This window comes from Microcaecilia unicolor, chromosome 3 (genome assembly GCF_901765095.1).
Source record: "Microcaecilia unicolor chromosome 3, aMicUni1.1, whole genome shotgun sequence".
Classification (NCBI taxonomy): domain Eukaryota; kingdom Metazoa; phylum Chordata; class Amphibia; order Gymnophiona; family Siphonopidae; genus Microcaecilia; species Microcaecilia unicolor.
The window spans coordinates 492,081,773-492,101,872 of NC_044033.1; the positions used below are offsets into that span (position 1 = coordinate 492,081,773).

General features: G+C 42.4%; 1 protein-coding gene across 1 annotated transcript in view; it reads right to left on the reverse strand.

The window, feature by feature from the left end:
* Window positions 1–20,100, reverse strand: part of ME1 (malic enzyme 1) — a gene marked incomplete at its 5' end in the record, with an annotated part of 362,344 nt that overhangs the window by 142,553 nt on the left and 199,691 nt on the right. The window contains 1 exon segment of the mRNA XM_030195171.1: window positions 16,025–16,128. Coding sequence (XP_030051031.1) covers window positions 16,025–16,128 — 104 coding nt within the window.

Consider the following 20,100-nt stretch of genomic DNA (forward strand, 5'->3'; position numbering starts at 1 on the left):
TATCCGTTCCTAGTGTATTTTGGGGTAGTGATTGTCATACTTGCAGCTCTTGCTAAAACCCTAGGGGTAATTTTGTTACTCACAATATTCATTGCTCGTCAATTACTATTCCTACAGTCTTGATACGGTGCTTAATCAAGAAAACTGCCAACATGACGTGCCTTATCCTACTATGTGTGTTAGCCATGATCATGGTACCTTCCAAGTCACAAGTAATGCAATTGCCAGATCACTTGATCGAATATAAGATAGTATTAGCCCCAACCAAGGAGATGATTACAATAACCCTTGATGTGTGTGCTTACACCAGGTGTGGTGAACGGCCTTACCAGCAATATTATTCAGCCTTTGATATATACATATGTCCCTTCTCCACATGTGGAAGCTGGGCAGAGGTATGGTGGTACACAGGCACATGGGTTCCCTACTCAGGTCAAGCCATTCCTGAACTCAAGAAGAGTATTTCCATTATGAAGCCACGGATATTTACTAATTGTCCAATGACCAAGTGCAATCAGGTGGCTATCACTTTCGGAGGAATAACCTCTGTCATGTACAGGGCCTATTCCCTTGGAATAGATGCCACAGGCATGGATCCTATTGGCATATTTCTTATTATTCCCCCTCCCAAACCTGAAAGGAACCCCTTAATGCCAACAAAGGCCCCAGAAGAAAAGATTCCTTACTAGGTTATACAGATTAACAGTGCCAAAGACTTAGTTGCACTTGAAACTGGGTTTGGGGATACTAACTTGTGGTTCGAATGAGCCCACTATACCACAGCAAGTTTGAATGTTTCTAATTGTTATTTCTGCGCACATGCAAGGGAAGAACCTACAGGGGTTCCTTTTCCCTTAGATCTCTATAATGATCCTGATGGTTTTTGGTGTATGCTAGAGCTATTGCAGGTAAAAGAGAACATTAATCAGTCTTGTCAGCACCTTGCAAAACATCATCCCTACTTGCCCCCTTGGCTGAGGGTGCCGTCTGCATTCAGAATTCCAGACCCTGCCACAAGGTATCATACCTGTCTGGACCGATATGCAGTTAAGAACTCACGGTTTTTGGGAAATTTGACCAATTGCAATACCACTCTAGGGAAAGGGGCCCTGCGAGGTCTGAACATTACAGACTTTGCCCAGGCTCGAGCAGATATATGGTGGTATTGAGGAACCAACACTATCTACCATACGCTCCACAGAAGTTGGACAGACAGATGTGCCTTGGTCAAATTGGTAATCCCAATAGTCATTGCATCTTTGATTCCTCCTCATAGCAGCTCTTCCTCACGAGTGAAGAGATATGCAGAACTCGGATCTTTTGATGACCGGGTCTATATTGATGCAATTGGAGTTCCAAGAGGGGTCCCTGATGAATTCAAAGCCAGGAACCAGATTGCTGCAGGATTTGAATCTGCCTTCTTTTGGTGGGCAACCATCAACAAGAACGTAGATTGGATCAACTACATATATTACAATCAACAGAGATTTGTGAATTACACCAGAGATGCGGTTCAAGGTATTGCAGCACAGTTATATGCCACTAGCAGAATGACCCTTGAGAACAGACTTGTTCTTGACCAATTGCTAGCGGTGGACGGAGGGGTGTGCCGAAAAATAGGCACCCAGTGTTGCACTTTTATCCCCAACAACACTGCCCCAGATGGGTCAATCACCAGAGCTCTGAAAGGCCTCACCTCACTCTCAGAGGAATTGGCTGAAAACTCGGGTGTTGATACATCCTGGACTGGTTGGATGGATAAAGCTTTTGGTAAATGGAAGACATTTATCATTTCTGCAGCCACCACCATTATCATAGTGGTTGCCATTTTCATATTGGTAGGATGTTGCATAATCCCATGTGCTAGAAGCTTAGTAGAACGCTTAATTGTAACTGCCATGATGAAGAAAACAACAACAGGACAATATGTCTTGTACGAAAATCTCCTTCCGAACACCACAGGAGACAATACATTAGACTATCTCCCTATGAGGTGGACCAATCGCTATGCAAATGCTAGAGAAACTACAGATGTACCTGCAACTATATAATAGAATAAAAACACATGGGAATGCAAAATAATGACAGAATGCAGTAATGAATGTAATTATGCAAGGATATAATCAGTAATCAATATAATCATGTAATCAATGCAAACGTATAATCAGCATATAATTAGTATATAGCCAAAGAATTAATTCGCTTGATGATTTTTAGCTATATATATATGTAAAAGTATAATCAAACCTGCACATTAATAGATGATAATACCCTTGTAAGTGTATTTTGTTGCTCAGCCGCAGATATGGGTTAGTCCCAAGAGGGGTTAGAATGAGGCAGAGATAGTATTCATGTTGTGACTAGGATTCCAACATTTTCACCGTACCAGATTTCATTCAGACTCTCAAACTTGATTGCTTTGCAGGATACCTTCTGGAATAGATGGTACCAAGCTAGACAACCCTAGTGTCACCCTATGAGATAGGGTGAAGAGGGGAATGTTAATATGTGTCACAACTTGAGACCCCTCCACTGGAATAGTGGTGGGCCGAGCACTATAGCCTAGGCAGCTAAAAAGCACTGACTAGGCCACAAATCTTATGATGGCCTTGCAGCTAAGTACTTGCAGAAGCAGGGCCCGGTTGGCAAGCCTTATCAGGATCTGGTGTGACATTCAAATACAGTGTAAGGGCCAAGATGGAGGAATTAATGGCTAAAATAGTAAGAAGTTAGGTTCATAAAATGGAGTCTGGTTTTGTAAAGATGGCGTCCTGTTCATGAAAATATGAATACTGGTCTCTGTATCTTAATATAAGTTGTTTACAACTCAGGAAGTTACAGTTATGAAGAAATAGGTGAAAGGAGGGAGGAATGGGCTTCCGATCTGCGGTTAAGCTAACTGTTAGAAAGTATGATTCACACACTGGGTATATATAAAAGGTTTAAATGCTACAAGAAATGTTATTGCTTTTTATGAAAGTTACATTAGGAGTCTTTATGTATTAAGCAAGTTAATGTGAGAGGAACCTGTATGATAAGTGTCTGTAAAGCTTTGAGTTGTACTTTGTGGTTTCTCTCAATAAAGCTTCTTGTTAAAAATTAAAAAAAAAGAAAGTATGATTCACATATGAAAAAAAAAATGTGTGCCCATTAGGTTTAATGGGCAAGAAGAGGGTATTTAAGATCTACCAATCTAGGCGGAGTTTGGAATTTTCTCCAACTCTACCCAGAGGGCAGAACTACGGTCGGTCCACCTGAGACTTTGACTGATGAGCGTGCCAGATTGATTGAACTTGCATTGGGTAAGAATTAAAATCATTATTATCACCTATTTCCCTTGTTGGTATTCATTTCTTGGCTGCATACCTATTTCTCTGAAGACACCTACACAGACAAAATTATTCTCTACTAGTGAGAAATGCCTGTTTCTGGCAAAAATGAAACAGGCGCTAGCAGGGTAATCCCCCCCCCTTCCTCCCTCCCTCCCGAGTTGCAGACACCCCCTCCGTGCCTCCGTTCCGAGTTGCACACCTCTCCTCTTCGTCCCTCAGTGACGTGGTTGCGAGGGCCGCCCCGCCCTCAACGTCATCGCGTTTTGACGCGAGGGCCGCCCCGCCCTCAACATCATCGCGTTTTGACGCGAGGGCGGAGCTACAGTGACTGGAGCCTGCAGCCCAAACCGGATATCTCGGGCGCCTCAAGTTTCCGGCTTGAGGCTTCAAAGTGCCTTTTATATATATAGATGATATCCACTTAAGTGAGGAAACTCCTACCCAATTACCCATAATGTGGGAGCGTAGATACACAAAGATGCACTTAGGTGCTAGGAGTCAGAAAGCCGAGGTCTCATTTAATAGACTTAGAATGAGCCTTCTGAATCCCTCTGTTCACATCCGTGGGCACAGGTCCAATGGGGATCTAGAGAGGGGTATATAAAAACAATGTCCAGCATTTCTCATCTCCCCTCCATATGCATCTACTTCCTCTGTCTTTCCGCCACTCCATGCCCAGTCCAGCATTTCTCCTTTCTCCCCTGCCCTCCATCCATGTGCACCTCCTTCCTGTCTTCCCTCACCTCCATACATGTCCAGCATTTCTCCTGCCCTCCCCTCCATCCATGTACAGTAACTCTCCTCTCTCCTCTGCCCTCCCCTCCATCCATGTACAGTAACTCTCCTCTCCCTGCCCTCTCCTCCATGTCCAGCAATTTCTTCTCTCTCCATTGCCCTCCCCTCCATCTATCCATGTCCAGCAAGTCTCATCTCTCTCCTGCCCTCTCCTCCATTCATATCCAGCAATTCTCTTCTCTCTCCTGCCCTCTCCTCCATTCATATCCAGCAATTCTCCTCTCTCCCCTGCCCTCTCCTCCATTCATATCCAGCAATTCTCCTCTCTCCCCTGTCTTCCCTTCCCTCCATCCATGTCCAACAAGTCTCATCTCTCTCCTGCCCTCTCTTCCATGTCCAGTGATTTTGCCTCTCTCCCCTCCCCTCCATGTCCAGTGATTTCTCCTCTCTCTCCTCCCCTCCATGTCCAGCGATTTCTCCTTTCTCCCCTCCATGTCCAGTAACTCGCCCCAAACACCAACTGCCCCTTTTCAGCCCCCCCTCCGAGTTCCAGTCCCAACCCCAGTCCGACCTCTTCTCCCACAACAGTCCTCCGTCCTCATCAGTCCCAACCCCAGTCCAACCTCTTCTCCCACAACAGTCCTCCGTCCTCGCATTCCTGCTGCCCAGAATTTAAAACTCATTTTATCTCAGGCCCTGACAACAGTGAAAGGCGAGCAGGCTCACCTTCAGCCTTCCCTTCTCTCTCAGCTCTGGTCCCGCCCTCGCGGAAACAGGAAATGAGGGCAGGACCAGAGATGAGAGAAAAGGGAAGGCTGAAGCCGAGCTTGCTCGCCTTTCACTGCTGCTGGGACCCGAGGTAAAATGAGTTTTAAATTCTGGGCAGCAGGAAGGCGAGGACAGAGGACTTTTAAGGGAGAAGAGGGTGGGCAGGTCAGGCTGGCGTTGGAACCGGAACTTCCGACAGCGGGTTAGAAAATATTGGGGGTGCTCGAGCACCCACAGCACCCACGGAGTCAGCGCCTATGCCTGAAGTAACACCTTGTATTTCCTACTGTATTTGTGCAGGTTGTCACTTGTTTTTCTTTGTTTGCTGACCTAATTCTTTAAAGACATTTTTTCTCTTGTTTCACAAAGTCAGCGGTTTCCTTCTCATCTATGTTTAGATTTGTTCATCTTCATTACCACAAATGCCTCAAATGTACATGCTTCTAAACTTTCTTTAGAAGGTAAATTGAGTTCAAGCTGTTAATTTGAATCAGTGTCTCCATATAAGGTTTTGAAAGGGTTGAAAAACAATGTTTTATCTAGTTCAAAGCCACAAAACTGATCCTGAAATTACTGTTGTATCTTTTTGATGTGCTTGCCATACTGTCCAGTATTCATTTTGTAATGCTGAAAATATTTTTTGACTATTTGGAATGTGATAGCTGGCATTATTTAAAACCTGTAAGTGAAAATGTTAATTTGGATGACTGCCATGTAACTAGCAGATTCTGATATGAGATGGTTTTTTCCTGCAGTTTGAGATTCAGGTACAGATATGTCAGTTTGAAATTCAGGTGCAGATATGTCAGTTACAAAGACCAAATCCCCATTTTACATTTTCAAAATGATTTACTAGATTTCCTTCCTTGGCAACAAAAAATTCATTTTATCTCTTTCAATAAGAAGAGATATTGCAGTACTTTGGCTCTGCTAAGCAAACATACTTGAGAATAGTAGATAATCTGTTCAAAATTCTGCTGCACGACTAATATTCCGCCAGTGTCGTTATGCTCATATTAGCCCTCTCCTCAAGTCACTTCACTGGCTTCCTATCCGTTTCTGCATACAGTTCAAACTCCTCTTATTGACCTATAAGTGCATTCACAAGCAAGCACGTACCTAAGTTAAGTCTTAAGCATAAACAAATAACAAGTCCAAGGGGAGGTGGGTGGGTTTGTGAGAATAATCAGCCTGCTGTCCTCGGAGAATACCTGCTACAGGTAAGTATCTTCACATTCTCCAAGGACAAGCAGGCTGGATTATACTCACAACTGGGGTATCCCTAGCATCCAGGCTCACCCAAAACAATAAACATTGGTGAATTGGGCCTTGTAATGGTGAGGACATAACGTAGATTAACCTGAAACTATATACAACTAGCTGAGAGTGCAGCCTGGAAAAGAATAAAACGGGCCTAGGTGGGTGGAGTTGGATTCTAAACTCCAAACAGGTTCTGCAGCACCGACTGCCCAAACTGACTGTCAAATCGGGTATCCTGCTTAAGGCAGTGGTGAGATGTGAATGTGTGGACAGAAGGCCACATTGAAGCCTTGCAAATCTCTTCAATGGAGGCTGACTTTAAGCGAGCCACTGACGCAGCCATGGCTCTGACATTATGAGCAGTAGAAAACCCTCCAGAGTCAGTCCAGCTCACCGACCATTACACTACTCCACAGACCTGCTTGCTGCTCTAAATAGAACTAGTTATAACATCTGAAGCTGTCATAGAGGCTGGTAAGTAATATTTTTATTCACATCTTTGGGGGTGGGAGGGGGTCAGTGACCACTGGGGTGTAAAGGGGGGGGGGGGGTTTATCCCTGATTCCTTCCAGTAGTCATCTGGTCATTTAGGGCACCTTTTTGTGCCTTGTTCGTTCTACAAACTGGTCTAAATCAAAATGTTGAACTTTTAGCCACAGACATTTTCATTTTGTTCCATTATGGCTAGAAAACTTCCAAGTGTTTGGAATGCCCTAAACCCACTCCCGAAACGCCCCCAATACGCCCCTTGTGATTTGGACGCACTGCAGATGAACTGGAGATAGATAAACATCTGCAGAATAAGTTTTGAAAATACAGATTTGGATGTTTTGAGAAGAAATACATCCAAATGCTGATTTATGTCACTTTTTGGACATTTTTCTCTTTCAAAAATGAGCCCCATAGACATATAGGAGGCAACAGCTGGCCGGCCATCTTTTTTTTCAATAATACGGTTTAGCCCGGCCAAATGCCAGAGTTCGCCGGGTTTGAGATGGCCGGGTTTGTTTTTCAGTGATAATGGAAAAAAAATGCCGGCGATCTCAAACCCGGTGAAATCCAAGGCATTTGGTTGTGCACTGGTCCCCCTCACATGCCGGGACACCAACCGGGCACCCTAGGGGGCACTTCTAAAAAATTTTTAAAAATACACAAATAGCTCCGAGGTGCATAGCTCCCTTACCTTGGGTGCTGAGCCCCCCAAATCCTCCCCAAACCCACTCCCCACAACTCTACACCACTACCATAGCCCTTATGGGTGAAGGGGGGCACCTAGATGTGGGTACAGTGGGTTTTGGGGGGGGGGGTTGGAGGGCTCAATACTTACCACCACAAGTGTAACAGGTTTGGGGGGGGGATGGGCCTGGGTCTGCCTGCCTGAAGTGCGCTGCACCCATTAAAAACTGCTCCAGGGACTTGCATACTGCTGTCAGGGAGCTGGGTATGACATTTGAGGCTAGCATACAGGCTGGTAAAAAAAGGGTTTTATTTTTATTTTTTTAGTATGGGAGGGGGTTGGTGACCACTGGGGGACTACGGGGAGGTCACCCCCCATTCTCTCCGGTGGTCATCTGGTCAGTTGGGGCACCTTTTTGAGGCTTGGTCGTGAAAATAAAAGGACCAAGTAAATCCGGCAAAATACTGATTAACGCCGCTTTTTTTCCCATTATCCGCGAAAGCTGGCCAGCTGGTAGCTACGCCCATGTCCCACCTTCGGTACGCCGCCGACACGTCCCCTTGAACTTTCGCTGGCGTGGCGACGGGAAAGCGGCGGTGGTGTCAAAAAAGCCGCTTTCGATTATACGGATTTCGCCGCTTTTGAGAGATCGCTGGCCATCTCCCAATTTATGTCGGAGGATCACTGGTGATCACTTTCGAAAATAAGCCTGATAGTAACATAGTAAATGATGGCAGATAAAGACCTGTACGGTCCATCCAGTCTGCCCAACAAGATAAACTCATTTTACATGGTATGTGATACTTTATATGTATACCCGAATTTGATTTGTCCTTGCCTTTCTCAGGGCACAGACCGTAGAAGTCTGCCCAGTACTGTTCTTGTACTAAGTTCTGAAGCTAACATCGAAGCCCAGCCTAATCGCTCTGTTACAAGTTACTGACTCATCCACATATGTTTATGAAAACCTTCCACATGTTTTGATAGATTGTAAGGTGAGACTTCCTTACTCTAAATTCATGCTAGTTGTCAGGATCACCACTCTGCCCACTACAGTCAGGCGGGGAATCTTAAAACAAGCCCAAAAGAAAAAGAGAACACTGAAAGCAATTCTTACCCAGGGCATTGTTTTATCCAGCTGCTGCACTGCTTTTAATGCTGTCTTTCATATTTACATATATAAGAAATATTAGACAGAGAAAAGATCTTCATTCAATATAATCAAATTTAATTTTGAATATGCTAACATTTTCTGAAACTTAAAATAATACACTGTGAAGAAGATTAAAATTGTATAGTATCTCCATTTAAATAAAATTTCACACCCTTTTTAAATATTGGAAGTCCAAAAAATATCAGATCATCCTTAGCTCTAATTGCATTGCAATTAATGCATGCCTTTTCAGACAACATGACAGAATTAGAATGGCACAAACAACCACAATACTATTATCATTATCCAAAACGGCAAGGTAAAGTAAGCACAAGGAAGGCAAAATTAGTGGAAATTTTCACTCCCAATTTTGTACTCAGACACTTAGAGGTATATTTACTAAAGGGCGTTAAGCACTAATGCACACTGAGTGTGTGTGAAAAATCTTACCACAAAGTGCATTAGAACATTTTGCAATAAGTAACCTGTTTGTGTGTATTTATTGTTTTCTATTTATTTTCTGGAGGGGGTGTGTCAGGGGTGGAGAATGGGCGTGGACATGCTATCCAGCTAACGAGTTCTGATTACTGGGTGATAACTGGTTAGCATGACCACAACGTAGGAGTCCTTAGTGCCTCCTAAATAGGAGACAGTAAGTGTGTCCTCCATCAATTTTTTTCAAGTTACACATGCTAATGCAAACATTAGTGCACGACCTGATACTAGAAATTGTTCAGTTTCCTAGGCACACTAGAAATGGGCTTAGCGTGTAGGAAAGTCCCGCATTAGCATGCGCTATGCCAATTTGCTAGCGCATGCTAGATACCTCTGAGAAACAATATTCTTAAAGTCTACTTATGAGTTTTTTTAGTCGTGGTTTATAGAATAACGTACAGGCCGAGGGAAATGCATACATTTAGGCACAGCCATTTACGCCACTGTGGTTTAAATTCCTACCTCTAAATGTACACTCGTTCCCCTGAATTCTATAACAACATGCATAAATTTGATTGAAGCCCTTGACATGCCTATACTCCCATGGTGTAATAAAAGTGAATTTTAAAGATTGTTTTTCAACTCTGTCTTGACCAACCAGTGCATTCGGGGTCTGTACTGTTGATTAGAAGTAATTCTGTTTTAAAATAATTGTTTAACGTTGATTGTGTAAAAATAAGTTGGAATGCAGAAGATAAGACACAGTTCTAATTAATTTGGTATGTGAAGAGGAGGATGGTGCTTGTTTTCGGAGTTCAGCCTGGCCACCTGGACTTGGAAAACATGTGACCACGTTCCCACAGTACCTAAACAGAGAAGCATTCTGTAATTTTCCTTAGCTCTGAATATGAGTTCTAAACCTTATAAAAAGGGGGGCTTGTTGCAGCAGAGTTTTGAGGCTCATCTGTGGGTAGATGTATCGCGCAGAGGACTTGTTCCTGGTCATAAGGAGACTTTGGGCTTTCGCTGCAACGGGCCTCCAAGCTGATGAGATAAGGGCCTGAAATTCCTGACCAGCGATATTGTATGTATAGTGTATTATTGCTTCTTTTCCTGGTCTAAGAACTCTTTGCATTGCTTAGATGTAGAGACCAGTGATGTAATGATTGTGTATATAGCTAATCATTGTATATATCTTAATCATTGTAGATTTAAGCACCTCTAACAAAGGTCTCATCTACCTAATACAAATCCAAAAGAATCCATGGTAATAATTGAGTAGTCTATGTTAGTGAGACAGGCTGTAAATCATAAGTACATAAGTAATGCCACACTGGAAAAAGACCAAGGGTCCATCGAGCCCAGCATCCTGTCCATGACAGCGGCCAATCCAGGCCAAGGGCAGCTGGCAAGCTTCCCAAATGTACAAACATTCTATACATGTTATTCCTGGAATTGTGGATTTTTCCCAAGTCCATTTAGTAGTGGCTTATGGACTTGTCCTTTAGGAAACCGTCTAACCCCTTTTTAAACTCTACCAAGCTAACTGCCTTCACCATGTTCTCCGGCAACGAATTCCAGAGTTTAATTTTGCATTGGGTGAAGAATCCATAGCAGTACACATGGCTGCGCCCCCTTTTCAGCTAAGAATGTTGGAATTTAAGTGTGCCTGTTTTTAGAATACGCCTACTAATAAGCGAGCATAAATTCCAATTATTGCCAACTAGTGATAATTGGTTATCATCCAATTATCACTAATTGGCTCATTATTCAATTGAGTAGCCGCATAACTTGGCCACATGCACAATATAATGCATGCTACTCACTGCGCCTTATACAGAATCCGGCCCTATTTGTCTACCTACAGTCTATAAACTGTTCACTGCACTAGGTGCCGATAGAATATATGATCATATTGACTCTAATAACATCATAATAATAATAAGGGAGAATATAGAACCAAGGACCATTAATGTTGAAAAAACTCATTATGGCCAGTGCTAAGAAAATAAATTGCCTTCACATGTACAAAATAAACCCTGGATTGATCAAATACATCAAGCTCACCAAGAAAATGCGGCAAACCTTGCTCCACCTACAAGTCATTTAACCCTCCATTGCCTCATGTACAAAATTAGATTGTGAGCACTCCAGGGACAGGGAAATACCCAGTGTACCTGAATGTAACTCATCTTGAGCTACTACTGAAAAAGGTATGAGCAAAATCCAAATAAATAAATATGCAGACAGTTTGTCATTTCTAATATTAATATCTAGCAAGGCATATTTCAAGAAGACTTTCTATCCCTGCTTCTGATTTGTTAGGCACTAAATCTATTGAATACTCTTAGGGCTATGAATTCAGCCTTAATCCTAAAGATGACAGCACTCTAAAGGTTACATTATACTTACTGATTTTAGATGACCTGAAATGAAATGAAGCTCTACATTTCCAGGGACTAGCGATTAGTGGGACAACTATGAATAGAGAAAAGCTTCTCAGATGACATCAAGATGACTTTTGGTCTGGACAAGTGTGCTATGGCAACTTTCCTTAATGGAAAGTTGAATACTGACAACATCCCCCTGACTGATGGCAGAGATAAAGGAACTTCAACAGGAAGGTCTATATAAATATCTAGGAGTGATGGGGAGCAACAATCAAGCAGAAATCACAGAGAAATTATCAGTAAATATTATAAGAAAGTAAAATTGATATTGAAGAGTGCATTAACATCAAAGAATAAGATACAAGCCATTAATCAGCAGGCAATTCCTGCACTCTCATACAGCTCTGATATTATGGATTGGCCTCTCAAAGGCCTTGAAAAACTGGATGTGCCTGTCTCTTGGGCCCTGCGCATGGAACGGGTAGCATTTCAGAAAATGCTACCCTAGAGGTTATGGATTTGAGCTTTCTACCTAAGAGCCTAAATTTGGCTTCCAGAACCTCTCTCCCACATTTTCCTGTGTCATTGGTACCCACATGTACCAAGACAGCCGACTCCTCCACAGCACTATCTAAAATCCTATCTAGGTGACACGTGAGGTCTGCCACCTTCGTACCAGGCAGGCAAGTCACCAGGCGATCCTCACGTCCACCAGCCACCCAGCTATCTATATGCCTAATGATCGAATCACCAACTACAACAGCTGTCCTAACCTTTCCCTTCAGGGCAGCACTTGGAGACATATCCTTGGTGAGAGAGGATAATACATCCCATGGTGGGCAGGTCCTGGCTACAGGAGTACTTCCTACTTCACCAGGGTGATGTTCTCCTTCTAGGAAACCTCCCTCCTCCAAGGTAGCACAGGGGCTACCAGACTGGAGGTGGGACTTCTCTACAACATCCCTGTTAGGTCTCCTTTATGTACCTCTCTGTCTCCCTCAGCTCCACCAAGTCTGCTAGTCTAGCCTCAAGAGAATGGACACGTTCTCTGAGAGCTAGGAGTTCTTTGTATCGGGCACACACATATGACATCTCACCAACTGGGATACAATCATACATGTCAATGCAAAAGACTGGATAGCACCCCTCTTGCTGCTGGACTGCTGACTCCATCTTGGTGTTTTTGAGTTTTTCAATAATTTAAAACTTGCTACAGTATTAAGGATATTAGCCTAATATAAAAATGTATTTTAGTTTATATAGTATATTGTATGATTTATTTAGTGTTTCCTTCTTAGAAGGTAATGAAATGTATTTAAAACTCTGTAAGAGCACTCCTTGCTTGTTACCCTAAGTACAATAACTGATTATAAATGAAGAGTTGTCCTAGGGGTGGGTGGGAAGACTAAACTAGATCCTGCAGTGCCTGCTAGATTCTGTCTGTTAATGCTGTGGTACAAAGTTTTTAAAACGAAGTAGAAAAGACTATGGAGATCAGTTGATAAAATTTGCTTTTTATATTTTTATTTTGCCTATCACTAACCTACAATTCTTCCTTTAAACCCCAATGTTTAAGTTCCAAAAGCACAAAGCAAAATAGTGTTAACTTACCAGAGAAATGTCCTCTTTTCTCAGAACTTCTCAGAAAGAAAGTTCAGTGGAACCTTTCCTCTTTACATAGTTTTGAATCTAAGAGGCCTTTTTTAAACAGGCTCTTTGAAGCTGACTCAGCAACCTATGCAAGTATTCTACTTCCCCACACCTTAGTTAACACTTAATTGAGGTTGCTGGATGTGCTACCTCTCCAGTAGCCAAGGAACAGAAAATAACTGCCTTTTAGAACAAGAGTTTTTGGCTGTTTAGTTTCTACCTCTTGAAAAGGTTTCAGTTTAAAACTATGGGAAAAATGCCTATTACTAGAGAGAATTTCAGTTTAAAACTATGGGAAAAGGGTTGTACAATATGGCAACTAGCTAATAATGCTTGCTTTTGTCTCTCTCTATTTTTATTCCCCCCATAATACTAAACTAGGTCCTGCTTGGTTTTCCCTCTCTCTCTTTTTATTCCCCCTTAAAGTAAACTAGATCCTTAAGTGCGTGCTAGATATTATCTGTTAATGCTGTGGTACAAAGTTTTTAAAACTAAATGGAAAAGACTATGAAGATTAGTTGATAACATTTGCTTTTATATTTTTATTTTGCCTATCACTAACCTACAATTCCTCCTTTAAACCCCAATCTTTAAGTTCCGAAAGCACAAAGCAAAATAGTGTTCACTTACCAGAGAAATGTCCTCTTCTCTCGGAACTTCTCAGAAACCCCCCCCCCCCTCACCCATCAAACCATACAGTGTGACGATCACTATTTGCCAAGAGGGCACCCGCCCGGATGTTCGACACATTCTCTCCCAATATTCAGCTGCATTTGACCGGCCAGGATGGCACCTGGCTGGTTAAATGCAGGATAACCGGCTATCCTCCGATATTAAGCAGTATATGGCCGGCTATGTACCACTGAATATTGTCGATTAGCGGCTAGAATATAGCCAGTTATATCGAGCGATATAACTAGCTATCCGCTGATTTTTAAATCAGACCACCAAGTTTGGTGGTCATATTTGTCTGTGTGAAACCCTGGAATATCTTTTGATAGTCTGACTTTAACCAGCCAGCACTGAACATTGGCTTGGCCGGTTAAAGTCTGACTGGCCACAGTTAAACCAAATATTCAATATCAGCTGTCAGCGCCGACTGCAGGAATTAGCCAGTCTAACTCCTATGGTCTGAAAACCATCCTCACTATCTCCATTTTTAGCACAAGATTTATTTTCGCCCTTCCCCTTGTAGGTTCCATCACCATTTGTCTCAGCATTGCATTTTGAAAAGCATACACAATCTCTCTACTTCTTTCCGATTCTGCATATGGGACTTTTCAATATGCATCTGGAAGGTTGAAATCTCCCAACAGCACCTCTCCCTTCATTCTCAAATTCTGGATATCTATGACCAAATTTTTGTTCAACTTCTCTTTTGGTGTTGGAGGTCTGTAGACAACACCTGTGTGGATGGATGTTCCATCTTCTCTTTCTAAAACTATCCATACTGCTTCTACCTCTCCCCAGGTCCTCTGCTTTTCAACCGCTTTAATGTTGTTTTTCACATATAAAGCTACCTCTCCACCTTTCTGACCATCTCTGTCTTTCCTAAATAGGGTATAGCCTGGTAAAATTGTATCCCATTCAGGGGAGTCATTGAACCACATCTCTGTGATAGAAACAATATCAAAATCTCCATGTAACATCAGGGTTTGCAGATCATAAACTCTGTTGCATAGATTGAGCATTTTTATCTTTCTGCCTAGTCTCCCCACCTATCTTCTTGTTGATAGGTGAGTTGCTAAGATGGTTTATTTTAATTCTTTCTCTACTGCTATCACTCTTCTGTTTTTGGTGGGGGTGACTTCTGGTGTTCATTTGCATCTGTTTAGTACCCCCTCCTTTCTAGTTTAAATGCCTAGCAATGTATTGCCCGCCTAATAACTTCCAATGTGTTGAATAGCAGGGAAGGAACAACAAGTAGCAAATCCAAAGGTACAGCAGGAAATACACTCCAGGAACCATTTGTTGATTAAAACTGGACACATGAATGGTTAAGGAGAGGGGAATTGAAACCTAAGAATGAGCAATTGAAAACTGCAGCCCAGGATAACGGATTATAGATAAGATGATTTACTGCAAGCATCCAAAAACCTGGCACAACACACAAATGTTGATTCTGTAAGAAGGAGTTGGAAACAGTCACTCATCTTGTAGCTGGCTATAAAGTTCTGATGGTAGAAAATCTCTATGCAGAAAGGCACAAGGAGGCGTTTGTCATCCACTGGAAACTTTGTAAACATTAAAACATCGATGTACCAGAAAAGCACTGGGATCATGACTCTAAGAGAATCACGGAGAATGAGGAGGTTGTGATCACCTGGAAACATCCCCATTCCAACAGATAAAAAATTAAGTATCAGGAAACCAGATATAGTGGTCAAAGAGAAAAACACCAGAATGGCCTTCAATATAGAGGTATCTGTCCTATGCGATTACTTGGGATAAAAGATAAAATTTAAGTATCAAGAAATGCAGTCTGAAACCAAGAAAATGTGGCAGAAAGATACAGAAATATTTCCCATTGTTTTGGGTATCAAGGGCCTAATTAAAAAGAATTTCCAGGCACACCTGGATAAATTGCCTACAGACGTAACATCTTATGAACTCCAGAAGGAAGCTATCTTTGGCACAATGCAAATACTTTGGTGACCATTAGCTGTAAATTTGAGATTTACATTATACTCCATATACCCTGGCTTAGGAATAAGGTTCATTATTGTCATGGCATGAGCAAAATTAACCCATTTGGAGACATTGATCCCCGTAACAACTTTGTGAGCAGACCTAAGGTCCAAGCAGAGAGCCACCTCTGTGGCCTATGGCTAAGGGCTATCACAGCTGTGGCTGGGTAAAGTTGGGATAGGAATATAAAAATAGGAGAAAAAAGCTGGCCACCTTAGTCAAAAAATAAGTGGAAACTGAACTGATTGGCCAAAAAGAAAATTTGTAGAATGCTATACTTCAGCTTTGGAGATATGTTTAGTATGGAAAAAATGCAAACATAATTTACATTGCAAAGGATAATGATAATCCTAAAATAAATCTTAAGTAGAAGTCAGCAGGATTGCTCCCTTGTTCTAACAGAAGTTTTTCTTTGTTTGCAGTCTGAAAAAAGTACCTGTCAGTCACAGCTTGCATGAATTCTTCAAGAAGGTCATCATATGCCTGGCCTCTCACTCTTTTATGTCTTAGGCCAATGTACAAAGGATCTTGTAGCAACTCCTAATGAAAGAAGAAATATAAAGTTTAAATTATTAGGTATTCGCTTTACATTCTAATTTGAAGTAAAAGGGAAACAACGATATAGTGTTTTGAGTCTTAACCTGAGAGCAGGCAGATGGAGCATATCCATTGTACACTGCAAGGAATGGAATTCATTTACACCATGACTTGGGGCAGATATAACTCACAGATTACAAAGCTAGGTTTCATAGGTGGTGAAGGCTTTTTATTCACTGTTAAACATAATTCTTTTACTGGAGATCACTGGATTCTACATTGAAAAGATTGTTTTCTTACATTTGCTTCAACTACAAGTAAGTGATGAAAAAACAAAGAATTCAAAAAAGACTTTTGCAGCTGTTAAACTTGCAAACATAACTCACAGATTAGAAAGCTAGGTTTCATAGGTGGTGAAGGCTTTCATTCACTGTTGAACATAATTCTATTATTAGAGATAACTGGATTCTACATTGAAAAGATTGCTTTCATACATTTGCTTCAACTACAAATAAGTAAGGAAGAATAACAGAATTCACAATGAGATTTTTGCAGCTGTTAAGCCTGTGTATATTACCTTGGATTATAAACTGTGTATTCTATGTGACAGCTGGAAAATAAAAAGTCTGTCTCTTGTTTTAAACTAGTGTGGCTTTCGGTTCATCTTGGTCAGTGCAATGATTATATCCAAGATCCTGTGTCACAGCTGACATTTTAGTAGCTAGGTTATTATTAAAAATGGAAGCCTAACTGCCAAGAAAACAAATGCACCAGATGTTTCTGTGTCATCACAGAGATGTCCTATATTCTTTATATTCCGTGCCTCTACAAAAGGTTATCATTAGTCTTGTTGTGGCACTAATCCACATAAATATGGTTTCAAAATGTTTTCCCCTGCCAGGAAATGTGTTATCAGGCAAGGTGGTGCCAACAAACCATGGGACGGAAAAGCAAGATAATAATATAAACAAAATACAAATATTCTACAATTTTTAAGATTATATGTAAGGCTGAATACAAATATATAATCCTGTTAACAGAATATTCTTAACACAGAAAATAACAGCAGATAAAGATCATACAGTATAGTCAGTATGTCCATCCATAACCATTTACTAATGTCTACCAGCCCTCACTCTTCCTCTTTGCTTGTCCCATGTTCAGATATAGTCTTTGTCTCCACGACTTCCACCAGAAGGCCATGCCACACATCCACCACCCTTTTCATAAAGAAGTATTTACTGAGATTACTCCTGAGTCTATTCCCTTAAGTACATAAGTACATAAGTAATGCCATACTGGGAAAAGACCAAGGGTCCATCGAGCCCAGCATCCTGTCCACGACAGCAGCCAATCCAGGCCAAGGGCATCTGGCAAGCTTCCCAAACGTACAAACATTCTATACATGTTATTCCTGGAATTTTGGATTTTTCCAAGTCCGTTTAGTAGCGGTTTATGGACTTGTCCTTTAGGAAACCGTCCAACCCCTTTTTAAACTCTGCTAAGCATCTGCTCATGCCTCCTCATTACCTAGTTTCTTTAGGTTCAAAGAGACTTGCCTCCTGTGCATTTATGCCATGGAGGTATTTAAATGTCTCTACTGTATCTCGCCTTTCTCACCTTTCTTACAAAGTATACAAATTGAGAACTTTAAGTCTGTCCCCATATGCTTTATGGTGAAGACCACTGACCACTTTAGTAGCAGCCCTCTGAACCCCCTATCCTGTTTATATTTTTTGAAGGTATAGTCTTCAGAATGTCACTGCTTGTCCCTGGGGTCAGTAGCATGAATCTTGCTACTATTTGGGATTCTGTGTAGTGCCCACTTGGGTGTGGCACCACCCAGGCCACCTTGTCAGGACCTTCTAAATCCCTCTGGGAACTGAGGAACATGAAACAGCAAAAAAAAAAAAACCCAAAACAAAACAAAAAAGAACAAACAAAAAAAAACCACACCTCAAAATAAAACAAAAATCCGGTTCCAAAAATCCAAGGTAGAATGCCTTCAAACTGCAAAGATAGAGTTCCCAACAAAGCCAGCTCTTAGTAAAGTTCAAAATGTCTGTCTTTTATTTCTTTAAAGTAAGTGAAGTCTTATAATTACAGACAAGTTACACACACCATGTAACTCTCTCTTTCCTGTCCCTACATCGGGGTAGTGAGCAGTCATTAAGCAGAACTTCCAGTGTTTGATTTGCAGGACCCCAGTTCAGAGCAAAAATCCCCAAGCAGCAAGAAAAGTACCTACACTTGTTCACTTGTGATTCTAACAGAGCTTGTCAATATCACAGTCCAGCCTTGCAAGCTCTCAAAAGAAAATCAGGAGGGTGTAAACTGCCCCCTTCAGGCTATACTTTCTAGCATAACAGTTCAGTTTCCCCATTCACAAAAAACAAACAAACAAAAAAAGGGTTTTAACTGACCTCCCTTGGCATAGCTCTTCAACACAAAGAAAAGCAGGAAGAGTTAAATTACCTTCCCACAAAACTGCCAGATTAAAGTTCACATTTCTCCAATCTGCTTAATAATTTTCACACAATTTGACCGGACCCAGTTCTTTGAAACTGGGTCCTTTGTCCCTCCTCCCTCTTACCGGTAGCTAGCAATCCCAGTACCTCCCCAGGGCTCTGTGTGTGGGTTAATAGTACTTCAGAAATTTCACCAGTTCACTTGTTTATTCAGTTCACTCAGTTGAGATTTCTATCTCCTTGTCTCCTGGAAGGAATAATAACTCCAGCATGGGTTGTTGATTGTTCCCCTTGCTCCACCAGCTCTATGGGTGCTTCTCCCTCTGTGTCAGCATCTTCCTTGTAAGGCTAAGTCAGCTCCACCTCCCCCCAGACTTGCTGTAGTTCAGTGACTATTGTTTAGTGAGTCAGGGATATTGAGCTGGGTCTGCATCCTGGCCCACCCCCCAAGTACTGGCTCCTATACTCCCAGGAGGTAACTGCAGGACTGGGCTCCCTCCCCTCTTGAGGTTTTTCTCCTTTATAGGGTTCTGTCCCTGGCTTGGGGAAAGAAGGGTCCTGATACGCTGCTGTTTACCTTACTTAGTATGATGAGGCACCGCTTCTTCTTATTACATGTCAGGTCTTGTGGCCTGAATTGGAAACTGTTGAAAGTAGGATACTGGGCTAGATGGACCATCAGTCTGACCCTGTATGGCTATTCTTATGTTCTTATATGAGCTCTTACTAGAGACTTAGAGGCAGATGCACTAAAGCTTAATGAGCCTTTAATGACCCTCCAACAAGGAAATTTTGATCCGTTGCATGCATCAAAGGGCTTTTACCGAGGAAGCTAGCAGCTAACGAAAACGGAATGGAGATGAGCAATTAGTGTAAAAACCCCATTGAAACCAGATGCACTAACCTTTTCCGATTGCCTTTACGCAGGAAAAAGGCAGGAAATCTAACGAGAGGTCTGTACCTCTCGTTAGGGCTGTCAGCTACAAGTTTAAAAGTGAAATGTATTTAAAAAAATAACTAGGGGGGTGAAAACGCGCGTCAGGGGCGTCCTTTATTGACGCTCCAGGTCGCTGCTGCTCCCCTCTCCCTCAGCACCAAAAGAAAAAAAAAAATCGGGAGGGGGCAAAGGCGCTCGTGAGGAGCGTCCTGTATGGCCATCCTTGCCCCCCCCGCCCGAGGTCGTCGTTTCCCCCCCCCCCCCCCCGGCACGAAAAAACTCAAATTTTAGCAGCCCCAGCCCCGGGCCGGCCCTCCTCCCTTCCTGTGTCTTCTCCTACACTAGCTCCGCCTCCCGCTATGCTCCGGTCCCGTGCCCCGCCCCCTTGGTCGTGGCTGCCGCTCCCCCCCTCCAACGACCCCCCCCTCCTTTGCCTTACCGGCCCGTGCAGCGCCTCTCACCTCTGCTGCATGGGCAAGAACAGCTGATCGGCGAGTCAGAAGGCCTCCTCAGACGTCCCTTCTTTCTTCCTGGGCCCGCCCTCCTCTGACGTAGGGGGGGCAAGGACAG